Source organism: Helianthus annuus, chromosome 13, assembly GCF_002127325.2.
Source record: "Helianthus annuus cultivar XRQ/B chromosome 13, HanXRQr2.0-SUNRISE, whole genome shotgun sequence".
NCBI classification, from domain to species: domain Eukaryota; kingdom Viridiplantae; phylum Streptophyta; class Magnoliopsida; order Asterales; family Asteraceae; genus Helianthus; species Helianthus annuus.
The window spans coordinates 140,564,894-140,584,684 of NC_035445.2; the positions used below are offsets into that span (position 1 = coordinate 140,564,894).

At 46.7% G+C, this 19,791-nt stretch overlaps 4 protein-coding genes across 5 annotated transcripts in view; 2 read left to right on the forward strand and 2 right to left on the reverse strand.

The window, feature by feature from the left end:
* The window catches only part of LOC110899499 (putative disease resistance RPP13-like protein 1), a 41,095-nt gene that overhangs the window by 4,155 nt on the left and 17,149 nt on the right, over positions 1-19,791 (forward strand). Inside the window, exons 2-5 of one of the 2 annotated variants that reach the window (XM_022146385.2) lie at positions 429-546; positions 651-896; positions 1,006-1,145; positions 1,568-1,772. The exons of the other annotated variant lie outside the window; for it this stretch is intronic. The gene's annotated coding sequence lies outside the window, so the exon portion shown is untranslated. Of the gene's footprint in view, positions 1-428; positions 547-650; positions 897-1,005; positions 1,146-1,567; positions 1,773-19,791 lie in introns of those variants that run through there. 2 annotated transcript variants of the gene reach the window in all.
* LOC110901830 (long chain acyl-CoA synthetase 4) lies at positions 319-1,925 on the forward strand. Its single transcript, XM_035982390.1, has 6 exons — positions 319-327; positions 429-546; positions 651-896; positions 1,006-1,145; positions 1,568-1,750; positions 1,839-1,925. Exons 1-6 carry the CDS (start codon positions 319-321, stop codon positions 1,923-1,925), a joined length of 783 nt encoding a protein of 260 aa, XP_035838283.1.
* On the reverse strand, positions 1,922-3,291 carry LOC118485370 (endoglucanase 6-like). The gene is made up of 3 exons (XM_035981425.1): positions 3,006-3,291; positions 2,858-2,929; positions 1,922-2,549 (listed from the first exon to the last, which is right to left on the reverse strand). The coding sequence occupies exons 1-3, from the start codon at positions 3,289-3,291 to the stop codon at positions 2,260-2,262; spliced, it is 648 nt and encodes a 215-aa protein (XP_035837318.1). The 3' UTR covers positions 1,922-2,259.
* Positions 13,670-16,110, reverse strand: LOC110901829. The gene is made up of 5 exons (XM_035981785.1): positions 16,105-16,110; positions 15,703-15,910; positions 14,496-15,634; positions 14,250-14,414; positions 13,670-14,179 (listed from the first exon to the last, which is right to left on the reverse strand). Exons 1-5 carry the CDS (start codon positions 16,108-16,110, stop codon positions 13,820-13,822), a joined length of 1,878 nt encoding a protein of 625 aa, XP_035837678.1. The 3' UTR covers positions 13,670-13,819.

The following is a 19,791-nucleotide window of genomic DNA, read 5'->3' on the forward strand; positions in this document are numbered from 1 at the left end:
TTAACTTCTTCATTGCAAACATTTGATTGTGAGTTGTGAAGGTTACATGCATGCCCACATGAATCCTTGCTATCTGCTGACTGCTGATGCATGTGCAATTGCTCAAAATCAGTCTAACATATCAAATTGTTTCCATGTTTTTTGACCTTTTTTTTCAATCCTATAGATCACCTTTCTTTTGAATATATATAAAAGGAAAAAACCATGATGATAAAGATAATTTTTTGTTATGCCTTTAGTCTAAAATATTTTTGTTTTAGCATTTAAAATCATATGTTTATGCCAGATGAATTATATTACAAAGCTACATTCATCTAAATGGCATCTGTATTCAAAGTTGAATCCACTAGCATTTAAAATCATATGTTTTTTCCTTTTTCGCTCTTGTGCCTTTAATAGACGATTATGTCATGACTCTTTTTTTGCAGGTTAAGCAGGGGCTTGGAGGGCGAGTGCACATTATTCTATCTGGTGGTGCTCCACTAGCTCCACATGTAGAAGCTTACCTGAAAGTAGTCACATGCTCACATGTCCTTCAAGGATATGGTAACCCCCCCCCCCCCCCCCCCAATGATGTATTTTGTTATTTTTATTTACGCGTTTCATCCGATATTGATAAATATAATATCTCCACTTGACCTACAATGTAGGCCTGACAGAAACCTGTGGTGGATCATTTGTCTCGATGCCAAACGAAATGGATATGTTGGGTACAGTGGGCCCACCGATCCCAAATTTGGATGCCCGTTTGGTGTCTGTTCCCGAGATGAATTATGATGCACTTTCAAGCAAACCGCAAGGGAAAGTATGTATACGAGGGGACGTTCTATTTTCAGGTTACCACAAGCGTGAGGATCTTACAAAAGAAGTTTTAGTCGATGATTGGTTCCATACAGGTTTGTGTCTCTATATTTGAAGCTACTAGATTCAGGGTTTAGCGTTTAGGGTTTAAATTATATTATTTTGCTCATAACACATTAATATATACATCGTATTATGTTACAGGCGATATTGGTGAGTGGCAACCAGACGGTAGCATGAAAATTATTGACCGCAAGAAAAACATTTTCAAGCTCTCTCAAGGAGAATATGTGGCTGTTGAATATCTAGAGAATGTTTATGGACTTGTTCCCGACATTGATGCGGTATGCGTTTTAAATTTATGGTATCATTCTAATTGGGCCTGAGCCTGGGCCTGGAAAGCCCGGTCCTAAGAAATCCCTATTTTTCTACAAAAAAATTTGGGCCTGATTGGGCTTTTATCTCAAACTAATATTGTAAAGTTTCTAGCATAAATTATAATGTTACTTAAATTTGACAGATGATATTATAAACTATTACCCATTAAGATTAAAAAAAAAAGTACCTCTATTTATTTTGTTAATTATAATTTGATCATTATGCAATAAGTAGCTGTTTGGACCCGACTTATTGAAAAAAGGGCCGGTCTTTTGGGGTTTTAGGCTTTGGGCTTTGGGGGACCGGGTCAAAAAAGTTTTTCGGACTGGTGTTGGGCCCAACCCGAGTTGTGCACGCGATATGAAGAAACGTTTACTTACTATTCCAGGTGTGGATATATGGGAACAGCTTTGAGTCTTGTCTTGTTGGTGTTGTGAACCCGTATAAACCAGCGATAGAACATTATGCAGGAACTCATAATATTTCTGGGGATTTTGATTCCTTATGTGAAAACCCCAAGATTAAAGAATACATACTGGGAGAGCTCAATAGAATAGGAAAAGAGAAAAAGGTTATTTTTCTTTTTCTTTTAACACTGCAACATTATACCAATGCTTCCATATTTTTTGAAGTGATCTTTAAGAGGTCTTGTCTTGCAGTTAAAAAGTTTTGAATCCGTTAAAACTGTTCATCTTGACCCGGTCCCTTTCGACTTGGAACGTGACCTTCTAACCCCAACGTTTTGAGATGTTGCCAAATTTTCACAACCAAACACACAAAAAACAAGTGAAGATAACTTCAAAACACTAACTTGAAGTGAAAACAAACATTAGCTCTAATCTATATCATTCAAACCCTATGCTAATTAAAGAGGATGAGAAAGAGGATGAGCACTTCTTTAAAATCCTCTCTTCACTCCTTTCTTCCTCCATTCTTACACACCTTAAATTATAAAATAACCTAAAAATCACACTTAGAAAACCACTTCCCTTGGTAGCTTCTTGTATGGCTGCGTAAATGTTTAAAACCTCGAAAAATATACCTCAAATTAATTCGTCTAATGATCACATTCGTAACCTTTTACGCCAATGTGTAGCTTGAGAGTGAAACTTGTGCGGGTGAAGCCGCATGGATGTAAACAAACTCCATGCTTTTGTCAGCTGGTAATGAGCTAACCCATGTTGGGAAGCCGTATGAACCACTTGGGCTCTTGGTTAGAACCCATAGAAGACCGTAGAGTTTGGAGACGGATAGGTTAAGGTTCTTGATCGTCTTCCCTGATTTGTTGGTCACTATAGCTGAGTATCTGTAGTATGTTTTCCCATTTGCTACCCATGAAGTTGTCGGCTTTTGTTCAATGACAACCGGAGCTAAACAAAGTGAAGATAAAATCTTGAATCAGAATTTGTAAGTTTTTTTTCATTAAGATTACAATTTTTATCACATTTTCAAAAGTGCTACATATTTTCTTAATCTAGAAGCCGTTACTTGTACATTTTATCAACAAATTGATAAAAAAAAAGATCAAGACTTTTAATTTATAATATTCAAATGACTAAAAAAAGATCAAGACTTTTAATTGATAAGATCTTGAATAAATTTTGTCAAAAAGATTATAATTCCTAAAAAAATAGTAAATAAAAACAAAACTTTGATCTAAAGGGGGTTCAAAATTTACCTGCAAATGGAGTTTCTTTAACCGGATTAGGCTTTGGTTGAGCGGCAATAGGCTTAGCAACATGAACTTCAACTGCAAACAATATCAAACGCGTTTAGTTGAAACAAACCTAAACAAAAACATCAAATGCACCAAACTTGAAACATACCCGGAAGCAGTTGGTTGTAACCACCATGACCACCATGTAGTCTAGCCAAAATACCAAGAAGCGGTGCATTGTTATAGGTAGGAGGCTCGGTCTGCTCATAATTGTCTCTATGGTCAGCAAAATTGTCATAAGCGTCAGGCCCACCAACAATGGCACCAGTCAAAAGATTCGGGTCACTCGCTTTTCTATTGAACCATGTTGCATAACCACCTCTACAGCTAACAAACGACAGGTCAACCTTAACCGAAACAATCGATGAACCTCTGTGATGAAGGACCAGCCCCATGGTTTGACGTTTGAGCTTCTGGAGTTGTCTGATTGACTACTCCCGGAGTTGTTTGGAAGTTAGCTCCGTTCGTGGTTTGATTGATAACTCTGGAAGTTCTTCCAAAGAGATCAGGTATCTCATTGTTCACTTTTCCTTCTCTGACGGTCCGTTCCCTTGGTGCCTTTGGACGTGAGCGGTGTCCGTATGCAACCCAAAGGAAGAGCTTTCTCCGTCCACGTGAAGAGAAGGGTTTTCTTCAGCCATTCAGAAAGTGTTTTTGAAGAGAAAAGAGATGAAAATAGTTTGCAAAAGATGCGGTGAGCGCCAATGATGAAACACTGGTTAACACTAGGGCTAACCAGCTGGGTCGTCTCGTATGTGGGGTTCAATCTCCTTCTCTACTCGCCGATGACTAAGATCCTGCAAAACAGAACACCGGTGACTCACCACAAGGAGGAGAATAGGGGGGTTCTCCTTGTGACCACCCTTCGGCGTGAGAATAAGTACTGCTTTGAGGAGAAATAGTGTGTTTTGTAGGTGAAATGTAAGGAGAGCAGAATGTTCTACCTGAATGTGGAAGGGTCCTATTTATAGCCAAAGGATGAAGGAGGGAGGAGAGGCCTTGCCAGCTACCACCGGGCGCCAGCTGTCCGACCAAGAGGAATATCCTCTTGGTCTCCTCTGTTGTGGTCAGGATAGTGGGTGACGTGGCGCGCCATTTTTCGTCCAGGTAGGAGAATTAGTACTGCAGCTGTCGGTCTGCCCTTAGATCGTGTTGCAGGTCCATATGGCGTCTGATTATTGGTGACACGTGTTGTTCTTTTTGTCTGGAGGAGCATCTTTGGTGCCACCTTGATATCTTCCAGAAGCTTCTGGATACGCTTGCTGATGTAGGCGCCATGTCGGATAAAAAAGGTGATGTGGTCCTTGCCATGTGTGTATGGAATTGACCCACAGGAACTGTTTAGACGATTAATGTATAATGATTGACATTGTTGTCTAAGTCATTATTTTGGGTTGTAATGTATGATAAAAAATAGCAACAATAGCCAAATAAAATTGCAACATATTAAAATTTTCAAACCATATTTTGTACACCAAATTCATATATAATACATGCAAAAGGGGTTCAAATCAGCTTATATATAGAAACATATATACATGAACAGATAGAGACATACATACATGAACATACAGACCACAATTATATACTTATGAGTAAACTTCCGTTTTGCTTCCTGTGGTTTGGCTACTTTAACGGTTTTGCCCCAAACCTTTAAAAATAGCCATTTTCCTCCAATAATTTGCTATGGTTTTTCCATTTTGCTCTCTGTGGGGAGCAAAATGGAAAAACAGATAATTTGGATGGAGTTAGAGGCAAAGAAATATTTGAAATTTCGTTCGGTTGCATTACATCGGCTGTATAAAACTTATATGAACCCTTTAAGTATGGAGTAAACTTTCGTTTTGCTCCCTGTGGTTTGGCTGCTTTAACGGTTTTGCCCCAAACCTTTAAAAATAGTCATTTCCCTCCAATAGTTTGTTATGGTTTTTCCATTTTGCTCCCTGTGGTGAGCAAAATGGAAAACAGACAATTTGGATGGAGTTAGAGGCGGGGAGCAAAATGGAAAAACCATAGCAAACTATTGAAGGAAAATGACTATTTCTAAAGTTTTGAGGCAAAACCGTTAAAGTAACTAAACCACAGAGAACAAAACGAAAGTTTACTCCATACTTAAAGGGTTCATATAAGTTTTAACCGAACGAAATTTCAAATATTTCTTTATTAGTACTATATCTTTCTTTTCCTAATTTTTTTAATTAATTCTAGTTACAAACAAATGATAATGTATAAAAGAGACTTCATTGAATTAATAAAATTATCATTTTAACCACTTTTCTTTTAAATCTACCAAAATATAATAAAAAAGTATTATTAATGGAAGTCGGTTCTTGTAGTTCTATTTTAATACCCACGGGTAGGAACCGGAACCTAGGGCTGACAATTCTGACACAAACACACACGAAGTTAACAGGTTTTATGTCTATAACATGTCGACACGATAAGACCTATTTAATTTCGTGTGGTGTTCGTGTTTACCTATTTTGTGTTCGTGTCTTATCGTGTGCATGTCTTAACAAGTCGTGTTCATGTCTTAACAGGTCATGTCACACACGATATGACCTGTTAAGATTTAAGACCATTATACAATACCTGATATGACTTGTTAATGGCTAAATATCAAACATGTAGTAACAGGTCGTATTCATGTCTTAACAGGTTGTATGATACGTTGGTAAATTTTCCGTTTCTTAACAGGTCGTTTCGTGTAATCTGTTTATTATCAGGTTCGTGTTCGTGTTTGGAAAATTTGACATGATAAGATTTCGTGTCGTGTTCGTGTTTACTTGTTTCGGGTTCGTGTCTTATCGTGTTCAGGTCTTAACAGGTCGGGTTGACATGGTATGCCAGCCCCCCTACTGAAGCCGACTCAGAATCATTTTTCTGAGAACTCTGCAACCAGTGGCGGATCTAAGAACTTTTTTCATTGGGTTCATTTTGATAAATTGTCACTATTTTTTTCCAAATCATACGAGGTTTTCACTATTTTTTCCCATTTTTTCTAAACCGAATGGGTTCCTGAGAACCCACAAAAGTGGCCTAGAATTGCTCCTGTCTGCAACCCGCGAACCGGCCCTTCCAAATCAAAAGGGTCAGGTACATTTTGGTTCTTCTAAGGGTGAGGCCATGTTTGGCTTAGCTTTTGAAAAAATTAACAGAAGAGTGACTTATTGGCTTTTCCCTCACAAAATAGTCTCATTTAAACATTTTAACTTTTTAAAAAGTAAGGTAATAAGTCACTGAAATAAGCACAAGCAATTCAGCTTCTCTGTTGGAGGCTGCGACAAATGATGACTCGCACCAATTCTCATCTTCATCATGCTTTCTTCAAAGGTATTTTCAGGCTGGGCGGGGTACCCACCGAAACCCCCATCGGGACCCCTTTTACCGAAATGGGGGGTGTTGCCAACCATTTGGGGAGGGAAATCGGGGACCACATTTGGTGGTTGTTCACCGCGAGCGGGGAGGGAGATAGATGGTGGGGCCCATTTTTCCAACCAATCAAACCATTTTGTTTTTTTTTTTTTTGAATAAAAAAACAAGGGTAGTTAAGAGGGGAGTGACGCCATCAAATTGGGGTGTTAGGGGAGTTTAAGAGGGGAGTTGACGTGGCACACGAGGATTGGTTTGGCGTAAGAGAGGGGACTCACCTATTAGGTGAGCACCCCTTACACCTCAAGGGTGTAAGGGGTGCTCACCTAATAGGTGAGTCCCCCATCTTACACGTAACCAACCAGAGTAAGCCACGTCAACTCCCCTAATACACTCCCCTAATACCCCTTTTTGATGGCGGCACTCCCCTATTAGGGGAGTTGGTTTTTTTTTTTTTCTAAAATAATGCATGTTTATAAATTAAAAAAAGATTAATAAAATTAAAAATTAAATAAAAGACATTTCATTAAATTAAAAAAAAAACATTCGAACTAGAAAAAAAAATTAAGCTACTATCGCTTGACGATGCATCTCCATCGTCGGGAAAGTCGGTGAAGGGGTATGGTCCCAAAATGACCATTACCCGCATCAAACAAACCCCTACCAGTAGTCAGACCGCACCCATGCGGTCACATCCTTCGAACCCATTCGGTCCGAAGATGGATAGCTTGACCTAAGTACAGAAGAAGATGAACATATCGATGCGGCTGGCACCGCATCATATGGGCATTTTCGTCACGACAAGGGAAGCGAGCAAATAGTCTCCACAGGCGATAATGCGGCCAACACCGCATCTCGCGTATTTCTCGATCACAAGTAGGAGACGCGGTGACTTCAGGCGTTACCGCATGCAGCGATGCGGCTCGCACCGCACCCTGCATATCCAACAAGTGGACTGACACGCCATGCAAGTGGCTGACACCACGAGGCAAGTGGCGCCGGCGACAGTCCCTTGTCAGAGCTATTAAAGCAATGGGCTGACGTGGCGTGACCCCCACGGCCGGCGAGACTGACACACCTGCAACGGTGCAGCTCGTCGTCAGCCCATCCATCAATCACCTCCTTCACTCCTCGGCTATAAATACCGACCCCAAACCAAGTTTGAGGTATCTCTGGACAACTCTCTCACTACTACTACTATCTTACTTTGCTTCCCAAGCAAACTACTGATTCTCACGCCGGAGAGTGGTAACAAGGAGCACCCCCCACCCCATCCTCCTTGTTACGAGTCACGGCTTGTTTCCTTGTGCAGGAGATCATCCACCGGTGACCCAGCCAGCGATCTCCGAGAGGAAGGGATTAACCCTTCTTGACGAGACCAGTGTGTTAACCCTGCCCGGTTAACCATTGTTTCATCATTGGCGCCCACCGCTACTCTTAGCACTTTTTAATCCATCCCTCTCCCTCTCAAGATCATGACTGATAACCAAAACACCAATGCGGATAATCCAAATCCCCCGATCCCAACAGGGGTCCACCCTTCGACCCCCCAACCCGGACACATTGGCACGTCCACCCAAAGGATCCCATCCTTTGCGTTCGGACACGACTTATCACAGGCCCCAACTGTGCTCCCACCAGGCGTGGACTTACACTCCTGGTACCAATAGCAGACTGACCTGCTGATAGCGGCTTACAACCGCGCTTGTACGGAAGCAAACGTACAAGCTGGGCCTACTCCAATACAACACACACCTGCCAACCGTATACTCCAATACGATGGCAGGTTACACTCACGTCCGGCTTCCAGAAGCCGACATGACGACCGTGGATCATCTTACTGTTCAGTCAATACACTCAACGAGGATACTTCCTCATATGAGTCCCGCTCCAGAGGGCCAGTGCATACCCGCCTGGGCCCCTATGGCGAAGATAGGAGGCGGTCAGCCTCCAGGCGCGGCCCAGGCATCCAGAGCCGACTGGGCCCGCAACCTTACACGGAAGGGTACGGTCATACCGACCCTGACGATCAAACCTACCGCGGGGAGTCTCACGACACCAACAACAGACCGGGGGGACGCAACTATGTTCCTCCCAGTCACCCCCGCACTACATACCTCAGGGCGGCAAAGCGCCCTGTGCACGAACCATACAGGCCAAGGGCCGCGGCCGAAAATTCAAAATTCGTCCCGCACATCGCCAACGCCGATATCACCACCACAAAATTCCCAGTCAACATTGGGAAATACAGTGGCTCGACCGACCCAGACGACCACATGAACATCTTCACAGGCGCAGGCGTCAATGGCAGGTGGGACGAACCCACCTGGTGCAATTTTTTCCCCCAGACCCTTATCGGTCTGGCGAGGGCATGGTTTGATTCTTTGCCAGTGGGATCACTGGATTCTTTCGAGGACTTGCGCGCCAAGTTCCTCGCCCATTTCAGCCAGCAGCGACGCCACGAACGCGACTCGTTGGACGTCATGAACATCTGGCGAAGGGATGACGAATCGCTCGAGGCATTCGTCATCCGTTACAATAAAAAATGCCTAGAGATAGGCGACGTGGCGGACCAAATGGCGCGAAACCATTTTATTCGGGCCGTCAAAGACAGAGAGATGATCATGACCATCTCTGGCAAGGAGGGTTTGCCTAAAAAATGGGAGGATGTCATGACCGCAGTCAAGACATATGCCCAGACACAGCGGTCGCTCGAACCGCACGTCAAAAAGGCAAAGCCCCAAGCCGAAACATCCCACCAAGGGTCCAAACGTAACAACAAACGAAACCGGGATGCAGGAAATCGGGATATTACTAAACCGTATTTCCCGCAACCCAACACGTTTGACCCACAATGCTACAACCCTGCCCGAGACACTCGGGCACCAAGAAAAGAATCTCGGGACCGCAAGTGGACCGAGATCAACCAGTCGCCAAGAGAGGTCCTCCTCGCAGACCCACAATTCTTGCGACCGGCCCAACCAATGAAGTCCAAGAAAAGTCAGGACCTCACACTATACTGTGAGTACCACAAGGACTCGGGCCACACCACCAACAACTGCATCAGTCTCCGGCTGGAGATTGAGCGGGCGTTGAAAGAGGGGAAACTGCAACACCTCTTGCCAGGTGGACAAAAGCCCACCAAGCATATCACCCCTCACAACGAAGGTACCTCCTCCGGGAAGAAAGCCATGTACGTGGCTTCCACCCACATGATCTACGGAGGCAAGGGTAGGCCGCGCAAAGCGGCACGAAGACCGGACAATGATTGGAAAGACGAGCAAGTCGTCTTCCCAAAAGTCCGAGGCGGACCGCGTGATAGACGCGCCGTCGTCATTTCAGGCCAGCTGGCCCATTACTGCACCGAGCGTCTGTTCATTGACCCGGGCAGTACATCCGATATAATCTACGAGCAATGCTTCAATCAATTTGACCAAGAGGACAAAGATCGGCTGCAAGCCGTAGATTACCCGCTGGCCGGATTCGCAGGGGAAACAGTCTTTCCCCTAGGTCAAATTACATTTCCCGTGCGTCTTACCAATGGTAAACACACGCGGACGGAGGAGGTAAACTTCATGGTTTTACCCCACACCTCCAATTATGACGTCCTCCTTGGGAGAGAATCCCAAGGAGATTTCAATATGATCACATCCGTCCCCCACTCCGCGGTTGGTTTCCCAACCGCATCGGGGGTTGCAATCATCTACGCCCGCAAGGACGTCATGATGACGGACGAAGCACGTCCGACAAAGGTCGCAAGGCCCACCCCCGTCGGCCAACCGGAAAAATGGGTTCTCAACCCAAAGCATCCGGAACAGAAGGTCACATTGGGTCACGCCTTATCCTCGACCACCAGAGCGCACCTGAAGGAGCTCCTCTTCAGGAACCAAGACATCTTCGCGTGGACTCCCGCAGACATGACAGGGGTCCCACGCGAAATAGCGCAGCACTATTTGAATACCAAACCAGGTATCAAGCCAGTGATCCAAGGCCAACGCCACCTTGGGTCAGCTAAAAATCAGGCGATGCAAGAGCAGATCGAAGAACTGCTCTCCGCAGGTATACTGCGGGAAGTCAAGTACCAGACTTGGTTATCCAACCCTGTCATGGTAGAAAAACCATCCGGGGGCTGGCGAATGTGCGTCGATTACAAGGACCTTAACAAGGCCTGCCCCAAGGATTGTTACGCGCTTCCAGAAATCGACGAAAAGGTCGATAACCTCGCGCCATTTCGGTGGAAGTGTTTCCTCGATTGCTACAAAGGGTACCACCAGGTACAAATGGCACTTGAGGATGAAGACAAAACGGCATTCCGGACCCCAACCGGAAATTACTGCTATACAAAAATGCCGTTTGGGTTGCGCAACGCGGGCTCAACCTACCAAAAACTGATGAACGACACTTTCCGCGGTCAAATAAGCAAAAGTGTCGAAATCTATATGGACGACCTGGTCGTCATGAGCATGGAGGAAGATACCATGCTCACCGATATAGAAAGAACATTACAAACTCTGCGAAGCGTCAACATGAAGCTCAATCCAGGGAAATGCTCGTTTGGAATGGAAGAAGGCAAATTCCTTGGGTTCATCGTCACCAAAGATGGATTCAGGGTAAACCCGGAAAAAGTGCAGGCGATCGAGCGCATGCCATCGCCTGCATCGATGAAAGATATGCAACGCCTGGCCGGAAGGCTGGCGGCACTCAACAGGTTCTTAGCTAACCACGCAGCCAAGTCATACCCTTTCATCAAGACCCTGCGAAGCTGTTCAAAGAAAGAACAGTTCCAGTGGACCACAGAGGCTGAAAAGGCCTTCCGGGAAATGAAGGAGTGTTTGATACAACTCCCAACACTAACCGCACCATGCAAAGATGAGCCACTCATCTTATACCTATCCGCTGCAGACAACGCAGTGGGCGCGGTATTAATAGTGGAACGAGCGGGGGTTCAAACACCCATCTATTATATCAGCAAAATGCTCAACGACCCGGAGACGAGGTACTCAATCATGGAAAAATTGGTACTAGCACTGGTACATGCTTCAAGACGGTTACGACGCTACTTCGTAAACCACATCATCACAGTGCTAACCAATTACAGGATCGGCCCGATCCTGTCCAAACCCGACATCTCTGGGAGATTAGCAAAATGGGCAATCGAGCTGGGCGCACATACGATACATTACAAACCGCGCCCTGCCATCAAAGGCCAAATCTTAGCTGATTTCGCCGCTGAAGTACCAGCGGATCGCATCCAAGAATGCGAAGAATCCCAAAATCCTGCGCCCCCACCGCCCTCCTCAGAAGTATGGGCACTATTTACCGATGGTGCATCCAACGAGGAAGGCGCGGGCGCAGGTCTGCGACTCGTCAGCCCTGACGGCCAAGAGCTTACATATGCCATCCGCCTCGATTTTAAAAGCACAAACAACGAGGCAGAATATGAAGCACTATTAGCCGGGCTACGTTTAGCAGTCAAAATCGGCGTGCAACATCTGGAAGCGCACGTCGATTCCTTGTTAGTTGCGGGCCAGGTACGCGGCGACTATGCCGCCAAAGGGGATATCATGATCCTCTACCTCGAGCAAGCCCTGCAGCTAAAATCCAAATTCGCTTCATTCAATATTCGACACATTAATCGAAGCGAAAACAAATCCGCGGATGCACTATCAAAGCTTGCATCCACCAGCTTCCAACACCTGGCAAAGGAGGTACGTATCGAGATTTTGCAAAATCCTTCGGTTCCTCTACGCCAGGTCAGTGTCATCCAATACGGAACAACGTCATGGATGACACCAATTATCGCATACCTTCAGTCAGGTGTGACTCCCGAGAGCAAAACAGAGGCACGTAAGTTGCAATACAAAGCGTGCCACTATCAAATGGGAGACGGTATCTTATACCGAAAGTCATACCTCGGACCGCTCCTCCGATGCGTTAATCCACAAGATGCCACATACCTCATCCGAGAGATACATGAGGGCATATGTGGCATACATGCTGGACCACGCACGGTCGTGGCAAAAATAATGAATGCCGGGTATTACTGGCCCGGCATGCACCTGGACGCCGTCAAAGAATTACGCAAATGCATGGACTGCCAGCGCCATGCTCCAAAAACTTTGCGACCAAAGAACAATCTGGTCCCCGTCACTACTGCATGGCCTTTTCAAAAATGGGCAATCGACGTAGTGGGACCATTCCCGGACGCACCAGGTGCAGTTAAATTTATCATAGTGGCGGTTGATTACTTCACAAAATGGGTAGAGGCGAAACCACTCGCTTCCACCACTGCTATGATAACAAGAAAGTTCATTTGGGAGCACATCATCTGCCGTTTCGGTTTACCAATGTACATTGTTACCGACAACGGCACCAACTTCGCTGCCGACGAATTCCAAAAATGGCTAGAAGAGCTGAACATCAAACACATATTCTCGTCAGTCGCACACCCGCAAGGGAACGGCCAAGTCGAGAGTATAAATAAAGGCCTAGTCGAAGGAATCAAAGCACGATTGGGAACAGCCAGGCGTGGCTGGGTTGATGAACTCCCAAGCATCTTATGGGCTCACCGCACTAGCCCAAAAACAAGCAATGGGGAAACACCTTTCAGCCTCGTCTACGGGTCTGAAGCGGTGATACCCGCGGAAATGGGCCTCCCATCTCCTAGAATGTTGGCTATCGAAAAGCTAGACAACAACAGGGAACGTAGGATCGATTTGGACCTCCTAGAAGAAAGGCGCGAGAACGCCGCCATCAACGAGGCCAAATACAAATCCAAACTGGAAAAGTATTACAACGCACGAGTCCGCGTTTGTACTTTCAATCCAGGGGACTACGTCCTACGTGACAACGAGGCATCTAACGCCGAACGCCCAGGAAAACTTGCCCCCAAGTGGGAAGGACCCTACCTCATCAGCGAGGTCTTAGGGAAGGGCGCATACAGGTTACAGACACTAGAGGGCGAACCTATCGCCAGAACATGGAACGCACAACAGCTTAGACGCTGCTATATGTAAGCTATGTTCTTACACTCCCCATGTAACCTATCGGACCGCAGGTCATTTGCAAATAAATAAACAAGTCATTTCATACATTATTGTTTGTTTACTACTATTACAAATGCGTGTTTCCACTTCGCGGTATCCAAAAAACAGATTGGCAAAATCTTCATTTACGATACCTATACAAAGTGGTAGCCACACGCAACTATTGTAATAGGCCAACACAAGGCAAAAAAGACTTAAGTGCTATCCAACCGGATAAACATATTTCTTACCTAATACAATTCCTGAGCCCAGAAAGGCAAACAATGGAATTGACACATGCTCATACCGCAATAGTATAGAGTATACTCAACCCCATTCACAATGGGTAGAGACCCGCATACATACGTTTCAAACATACAAGAACTGACAATACTTGTATAATGGAACAAAACACCTTATATTCAAAAAATTAAGGCACCAACATGATGCTTACAAAGATTTACATAAGGTTTCCTATTCTATACAAGAGGACAGCAAAAAAGGGGCACACCGGCCAACCTAAACCCTATTTTGTACCACTGGTCCCCGCATCATCTCTAGCGTTACCAGCAGCGTCGTCCTCTTCCACATCCGGATACAGCATCCGCAAGCGGTCTACATAGTCCGCGGCATCCAAACAACTGTCCAATTCCTGTATACAGGCAAGGGACGTGTCATAGAAGGAGGCCTCGGCTGCTTTCAGGCGCGACTCGGTATCCACGCCACGGAACCCCGATCGCTCATCCGTATGACTACCCTTGGTAATCACGTTCAGATGACCAATGCAGCGGTTGTACCCTGCCTTAAAACCGGCATCCCGAGCGCGATCCCGGACCAGATTCAAACCAGCGGCAGTCTCAGGGGCATTCATAATAGCCTCGACAATCTGCAAATTCAAACCAGAACGTAAGTCCCATGTGTTAGTCTACAAAAAGCTAAAACACGAAGATACTTACGCGCGAAATACCGCATGACCGCATCCACTCACGGTCAGCCTCCAACTGATTAAGGGAAGACACCAAGGCATCCTTGGCCTCCACAGCGGAGTCAGCACGTCCCTCCGCAGCAGACACGCGGGCAGTAAGATCTGTAACCGCGACCTCCCGGGCTTGAACATCAGCCTGTCAACAATAGCAAGCAGTTCACAAGGTAAACATTTACGGACCAGCGATGAAATATCAAGCACAGTTAAAGAGACATACCTGCAAGCTGGTAACGACTTGGTCTAAACGGAGGCGCTCCACGTTTGCCTCCTCAAGGGCCTTCGCAGCACGAGCCCCGGCCTCTTTGGCCTCTTCAAGCGCCTTCAGGGCCTCGTCCTTCGCCTGCAGCGCTTTAGCCGACGCGGCCTCAGCCGCAGCTTTTTCATTGCCCAAGGCAACATTTGCCGCCTTGGCGTTTGCTAGCTCCTGCCGAGTATGAAACAGAAGATTGTTCTGCTTAGCCCAAGATTCGTTCCACTTCTTGCGCTCGTTGGATGAAATTTCCTCCCAACGCTTACGCTCATCAGCAAGGAGTTTAGCAAGGGTACGAACCTGTTTCAATTGGACAGTGGCAGCCCACTCAGAGGTCTGCTTCTGCTTCTCAAAAGCAGCTTTATCTTTTTCCAGCTGCTCTGCACCCGCACGAGCAGCTCGGACCAGCTTTTCCGCCTCTGCCCGCAGGCGGACAGCCTCTTCTTCACGGCGGCTCAGAACTTTATAGTCTTCCAACATGGCATTCGCCACAATGGAAGTCCCTACCAACATGGTCGAGAGCTGGTTTATACGCAGCTCCCGCGGTGCGGCACGAGCCCGATCAACTTCAAAGGGGGTCCCCAGACCGCCCAAGATCTCCCTGCAGGCCGCAGGGTCGTTAGCAATATCATCCCCCTGCAATACAGTCCAGGGGGGTCGATGGTACAGCGTACTGCGATCCTGGGAGTAGGTGCGGTAGTAATACTCCAATTCAGACTCCCCAGGCTGAATTGGAGGCCCGTCATACCCCGCACCACCGGCAGACGAGCTGGTACCCTTATCAACCGAAGACTTCTGCGGCCCAGCATCATGCTGCCGCGATTCAGCGCCAGTTTTTTGCGGTTCAGCATCAGAATGTTGCTTCCCAGTAGCAGTGAACCGCACACTCAAATCGTCTCCCTCATTGGGAGAGATCAGATTGTTGGACGAGTCGACAGTATCAAATATCTGGGCCGCAGCATTCTCTGCGCTACCCTCCTTCTGCACGGTTGACTCAGGTACCACCTTGACGGGAGGTGTCGACGGCACCTCCGTTGCACCCGCACCCGTGGCACGCGGGGGGGACTCCGGAGCATCGAAGATAGAAAAATCTTCATCTTGAGGCTCTGCAAAAAAGTCAAATAGCTATCAAAACTAATTACACAACAGTTAATACTAGATAGCCTACACTTACCAACGACAACCGCAGGTTTTTTCTGCGTCGGAGCAGACCTTTTCGTTACTAGTCTCCGACGTTTGGGTTCAACACCACCAGCAGCTTTCTGCTCTGGCCTCCTCTTCTCACCAATCACAGGGGGACCCGCAGCTGTCCCTCCCGCAGCCACCTCTTCTGCATGCTTCTTCGCAGCACCAGAGCGTGACTCCGCGGTTGTACCCAAACCCTCAAGGGTATCAGATACTATCACATAATCCTTGTGTCGACGAAAAGAGGAATGAGAGATACCTGCTGCCTGCGGCACCAGATGAGGCACAATAGTGACCTCCTTTATCTTCTTTTGGCGAAAGCGCACGCCCTTCACAGTTTGCCTCTTTGGCACACCTTTCGCTTCAGGGTCCCCCAAGGCCCCAAGATCACCTGCATGGAATCAATAAGTCAATAACACAACATGATCAACACAAGTAGCAAAGCTTCGATAGTATACCTTTGCCTACTGGCAACTCAACTGCCAGTGCAGCCTCAGTAGGCACCCGGAAGTTACTACGGATGATAGTATTGTGATCTTGTTCACCATCCGCACAAACTACGGTCTCAACCGTACCCTCGAAATCCGGAGCAAACATCCTCCATGCGGGAGCATCTTCTGATAGTAGACACAAAAGTCAGTAACACACGTAAGGATAAAGAACGTAAACAAACAAAAAGTACGTACCACCGCTCTTTTCCCGCACCACGGGTTTCGAGTTCTTGCCCCTCCTCAACATCATACGCAAGAGCCATAGTTGCGTGTTAGTCAACTTCACAGATTCAATAGTCTGCAGCTGCGGGAACCACTGCACTGATTTCAAACTGGGCATCGCAATGGTCTCTGCTATGATCGTCTCGGTCACATTCCGAAACGTCATATCCACAGCAAGGGCAGCAGACTTGATATAGAAGAACTTCTTCTTCCACATCGTCATCCCCTTAGGGGGAGTCATCAGCTTGGGGGTACCGTCTCGTTGACGGAAAGAAAAGAACCCCATGAACACTGTCATCTGATAAAACCGTCGGAAATCTCCGACGGTAGGCTCTATGCCAAGAGCACGGAAGGTAAACTCAAAATTACGAATCCGAATCATCCCAAACGGACTCACTTGAGAAATGTGGACCTTGTACCACTCCAAGATATCCACAACAAACACCGTCAACGGTAATCGGAGGTTACAATCTCCGAAGAAATCGGACCACATGGTCACATAACCGGCCGGAGCGTCGGCACCAGTATCACCCTCTGATGGGTACCGAGCCCCATACTCCGAGGGCATTTGGACCTCAAGCATAAGGCGATCAAAGCTTTTTCTGGTCCACTTCAGCGCCGGTAATCCACCACCGGCAGCACCCTCTTCTTCTTCTTCGGCCACTAAAGGCTGTTCAGGGTTTTCACCCTCCACATTATGTGGACTAGATGGTTCAGCCATCAAAAATATCAAAGAAACAGAAGATGGTGAACAGAAACACTAGAAACCTCACCGGAATTTCAGAAAAAATCGTCGGAGAAGACAGATGACAACTTTCTCTCAAACGGCAAATTTTTTGAATTTTCGACAAAGTGAGACGAAACCACGAACGGTTTTCCCCTTATATACCCATCGCAATTAATGCGGAGGGAGAAAGCAAATCATCACGTTCAAAAAGAGCGTATCTTGCAACAACACGTGTCGAGCGCCGTTTTAGCTGACGGTTATCACGCGCGCGTGGCCGCCCACGCGCCTGACAAAGAAGACGTTTACACTCCCTGCTACAGTGCATTTAATGCCTCGGGCAGTGCAAGTGTCCTTTCATTTCAGCACATGCAGAAACGTCTCACCAACTTCTACCAACTCACACGTGCATCAAGCCACGTAGGCAAGGAAAAGCGACAACATTATCCACACAAAACATAAGCGGCATGCGGTTTCTCTGGTTTACCGCACCATAACCCATACCGCATGTCGTTTTTTTTATATACCCTAAAAAATAGGTAGAAATATATCTATCTATACTATAAAGGGATATATTACCTTTTCCGCATCACTCACGAGCACACGTGAAATATGCGGAAGTGACACACATGAACCCATTCAGATGTGTCAGATGCTCAGAACCAGTGTTGTTCTTTGGACTGAACCGCATCTCAGGAACAGGCAGAGCGCATTGCCTTCATTCTCTTCAAGCTTCAAATCCCTCCTGTCCGGTTCACAACCACAGAGGGTGCATGAACAACTTCTTCAGCAAAACGCAGGAAGAGAATCTACGCGACCGCACATCAGCAGCCCTGACTACTGAACCTTCAAGAGTTACATCCGTGCAACAAGCACACTTTGAGCGAAAATGGGACTGCAAACATCGCAGACACCCATGAAGAGCTACAGACATAACCATAGCTTCCGCAGAGTGGTTGCTACGGAAGAGCAAAGCTCACTCCACATCACCGAACGAGGCTACCTCGTTGTAAACTCGGTATTGGAGCGTGAAGGAAACTGGCTCCAGAAAGAACGCAGATACGTGCTCTAAACAAGCACTTATCAAGCAGCAAGTGTCCGAACAGCGGTAACAAGTCTGCCTATGACTTTGTTTACCTGCCAACGGACCGCGGTAACAAGTCTGCCTATGACTTTGTTTACCTGCCAACGGACCGCGGTAACAAGTCTGCTTATGACTTTGTTTACCTACCAATGGACCGCATGGAATAAACAACGATGGGCATCCCCTTGCCTATGACCATGTTTATTTACCCATAGTTTAGATCCACATTGTTCGACCAAACAGGGCCAACAATGACGCAACGAGGTAACCGCAAAGAACGTACGGTTACTTGAGAGCTATCAAGATGAACACGAACACCCCACAAAAAAGGGATGGTCATCTCATCATAGGATGCTGAACATAGAACTTGAGCAAAGTTCTAACACAACATCCAAAACCTTCAAACCCGACCGCAAAGGTTGGTTTAAAAGCTTTTCTTTTCTTCTTCGTGCACCATTCTGGCAAATGGTTCGAAGAAGAAACCACCTCCAAGAGGTTCGAAACATGTGCAGACCTTCGAACCACCATCCTAGAGGTTGGTTCGAAGTTTGTGCAGCATTACTATGAAGGTCTCTAACAGACCTTCAACACAACAACAGGTGGCAACCCACCTGATGACATACAACGGCTGAGAATTTCGCATCAAGCGAACTCCTTCACCGATACGGAAGAGGCATAGCCGGATTTCTTCCCAGATCACCAGTCTGATCTGGCCTAGAATTTTCTCCAGACTGCCAAATTACCTTCCTACACTATAAGTCCAGTGCTCCTCCCACGTGCAACTTGCACAAGACAGCAACACTAGACTGGGGGGACTTGAAGGGGTATGGTCCCAAAATGACCATTACCCGCATCAAACAAACCCCTACCAGTAGTCAGACCGCACCCATGCGGTCACATCCTTCGAACCCATTCGGTCCGAAGATGGATAGCTTGACCTAAGTACAGAAGAAGATGAACATATCGATGCGGCTGGCACCGCATCATATGGGCATTTTCGTCACGACAAGGGAAGCGAGCAAATAGTCTCCACAGGCGATAATGCGGCCAACACCGCATCTCGCGTATTTCTCGATCACAAGTAGGAGACGCGGTGACTTCAGGCGTTACCGCATGCAGCGATGCGGCTCGCACCGCACCCTGCATATCCAACAAGTGGACTGACACGCCATGCAAGTGGCTGACACCACGAGGCAAGTGGCGCCGGCGACAGTCCCTTGTCAGAGCTATTAAAGCAATGGGCTGACGTGGCGTGACCCCCACGGCTGGCGAGACTGACACACCTGCAACGGTGCAGCTCGTCGTCAGCCCATCCATCAATCACCTCCTTCACTCCTCGGCTATAAATACCGACCCCAAACCAAGTTTGAGGTATCTCTGGACAACTCTCTCACTACTACTACTATCTTACTTTGCTTCCCAAGCAAACTACTGATTCTCACGCCGGAGAGTGGTAACAAGGAGCACCCCCCACCCCATCCTCCTTGTTACGAGTCACGGCTTGTTTCCTTGTGCAGGAGATCATCCACCGGTGACCCAGCCAGCGATCTCCGAGAG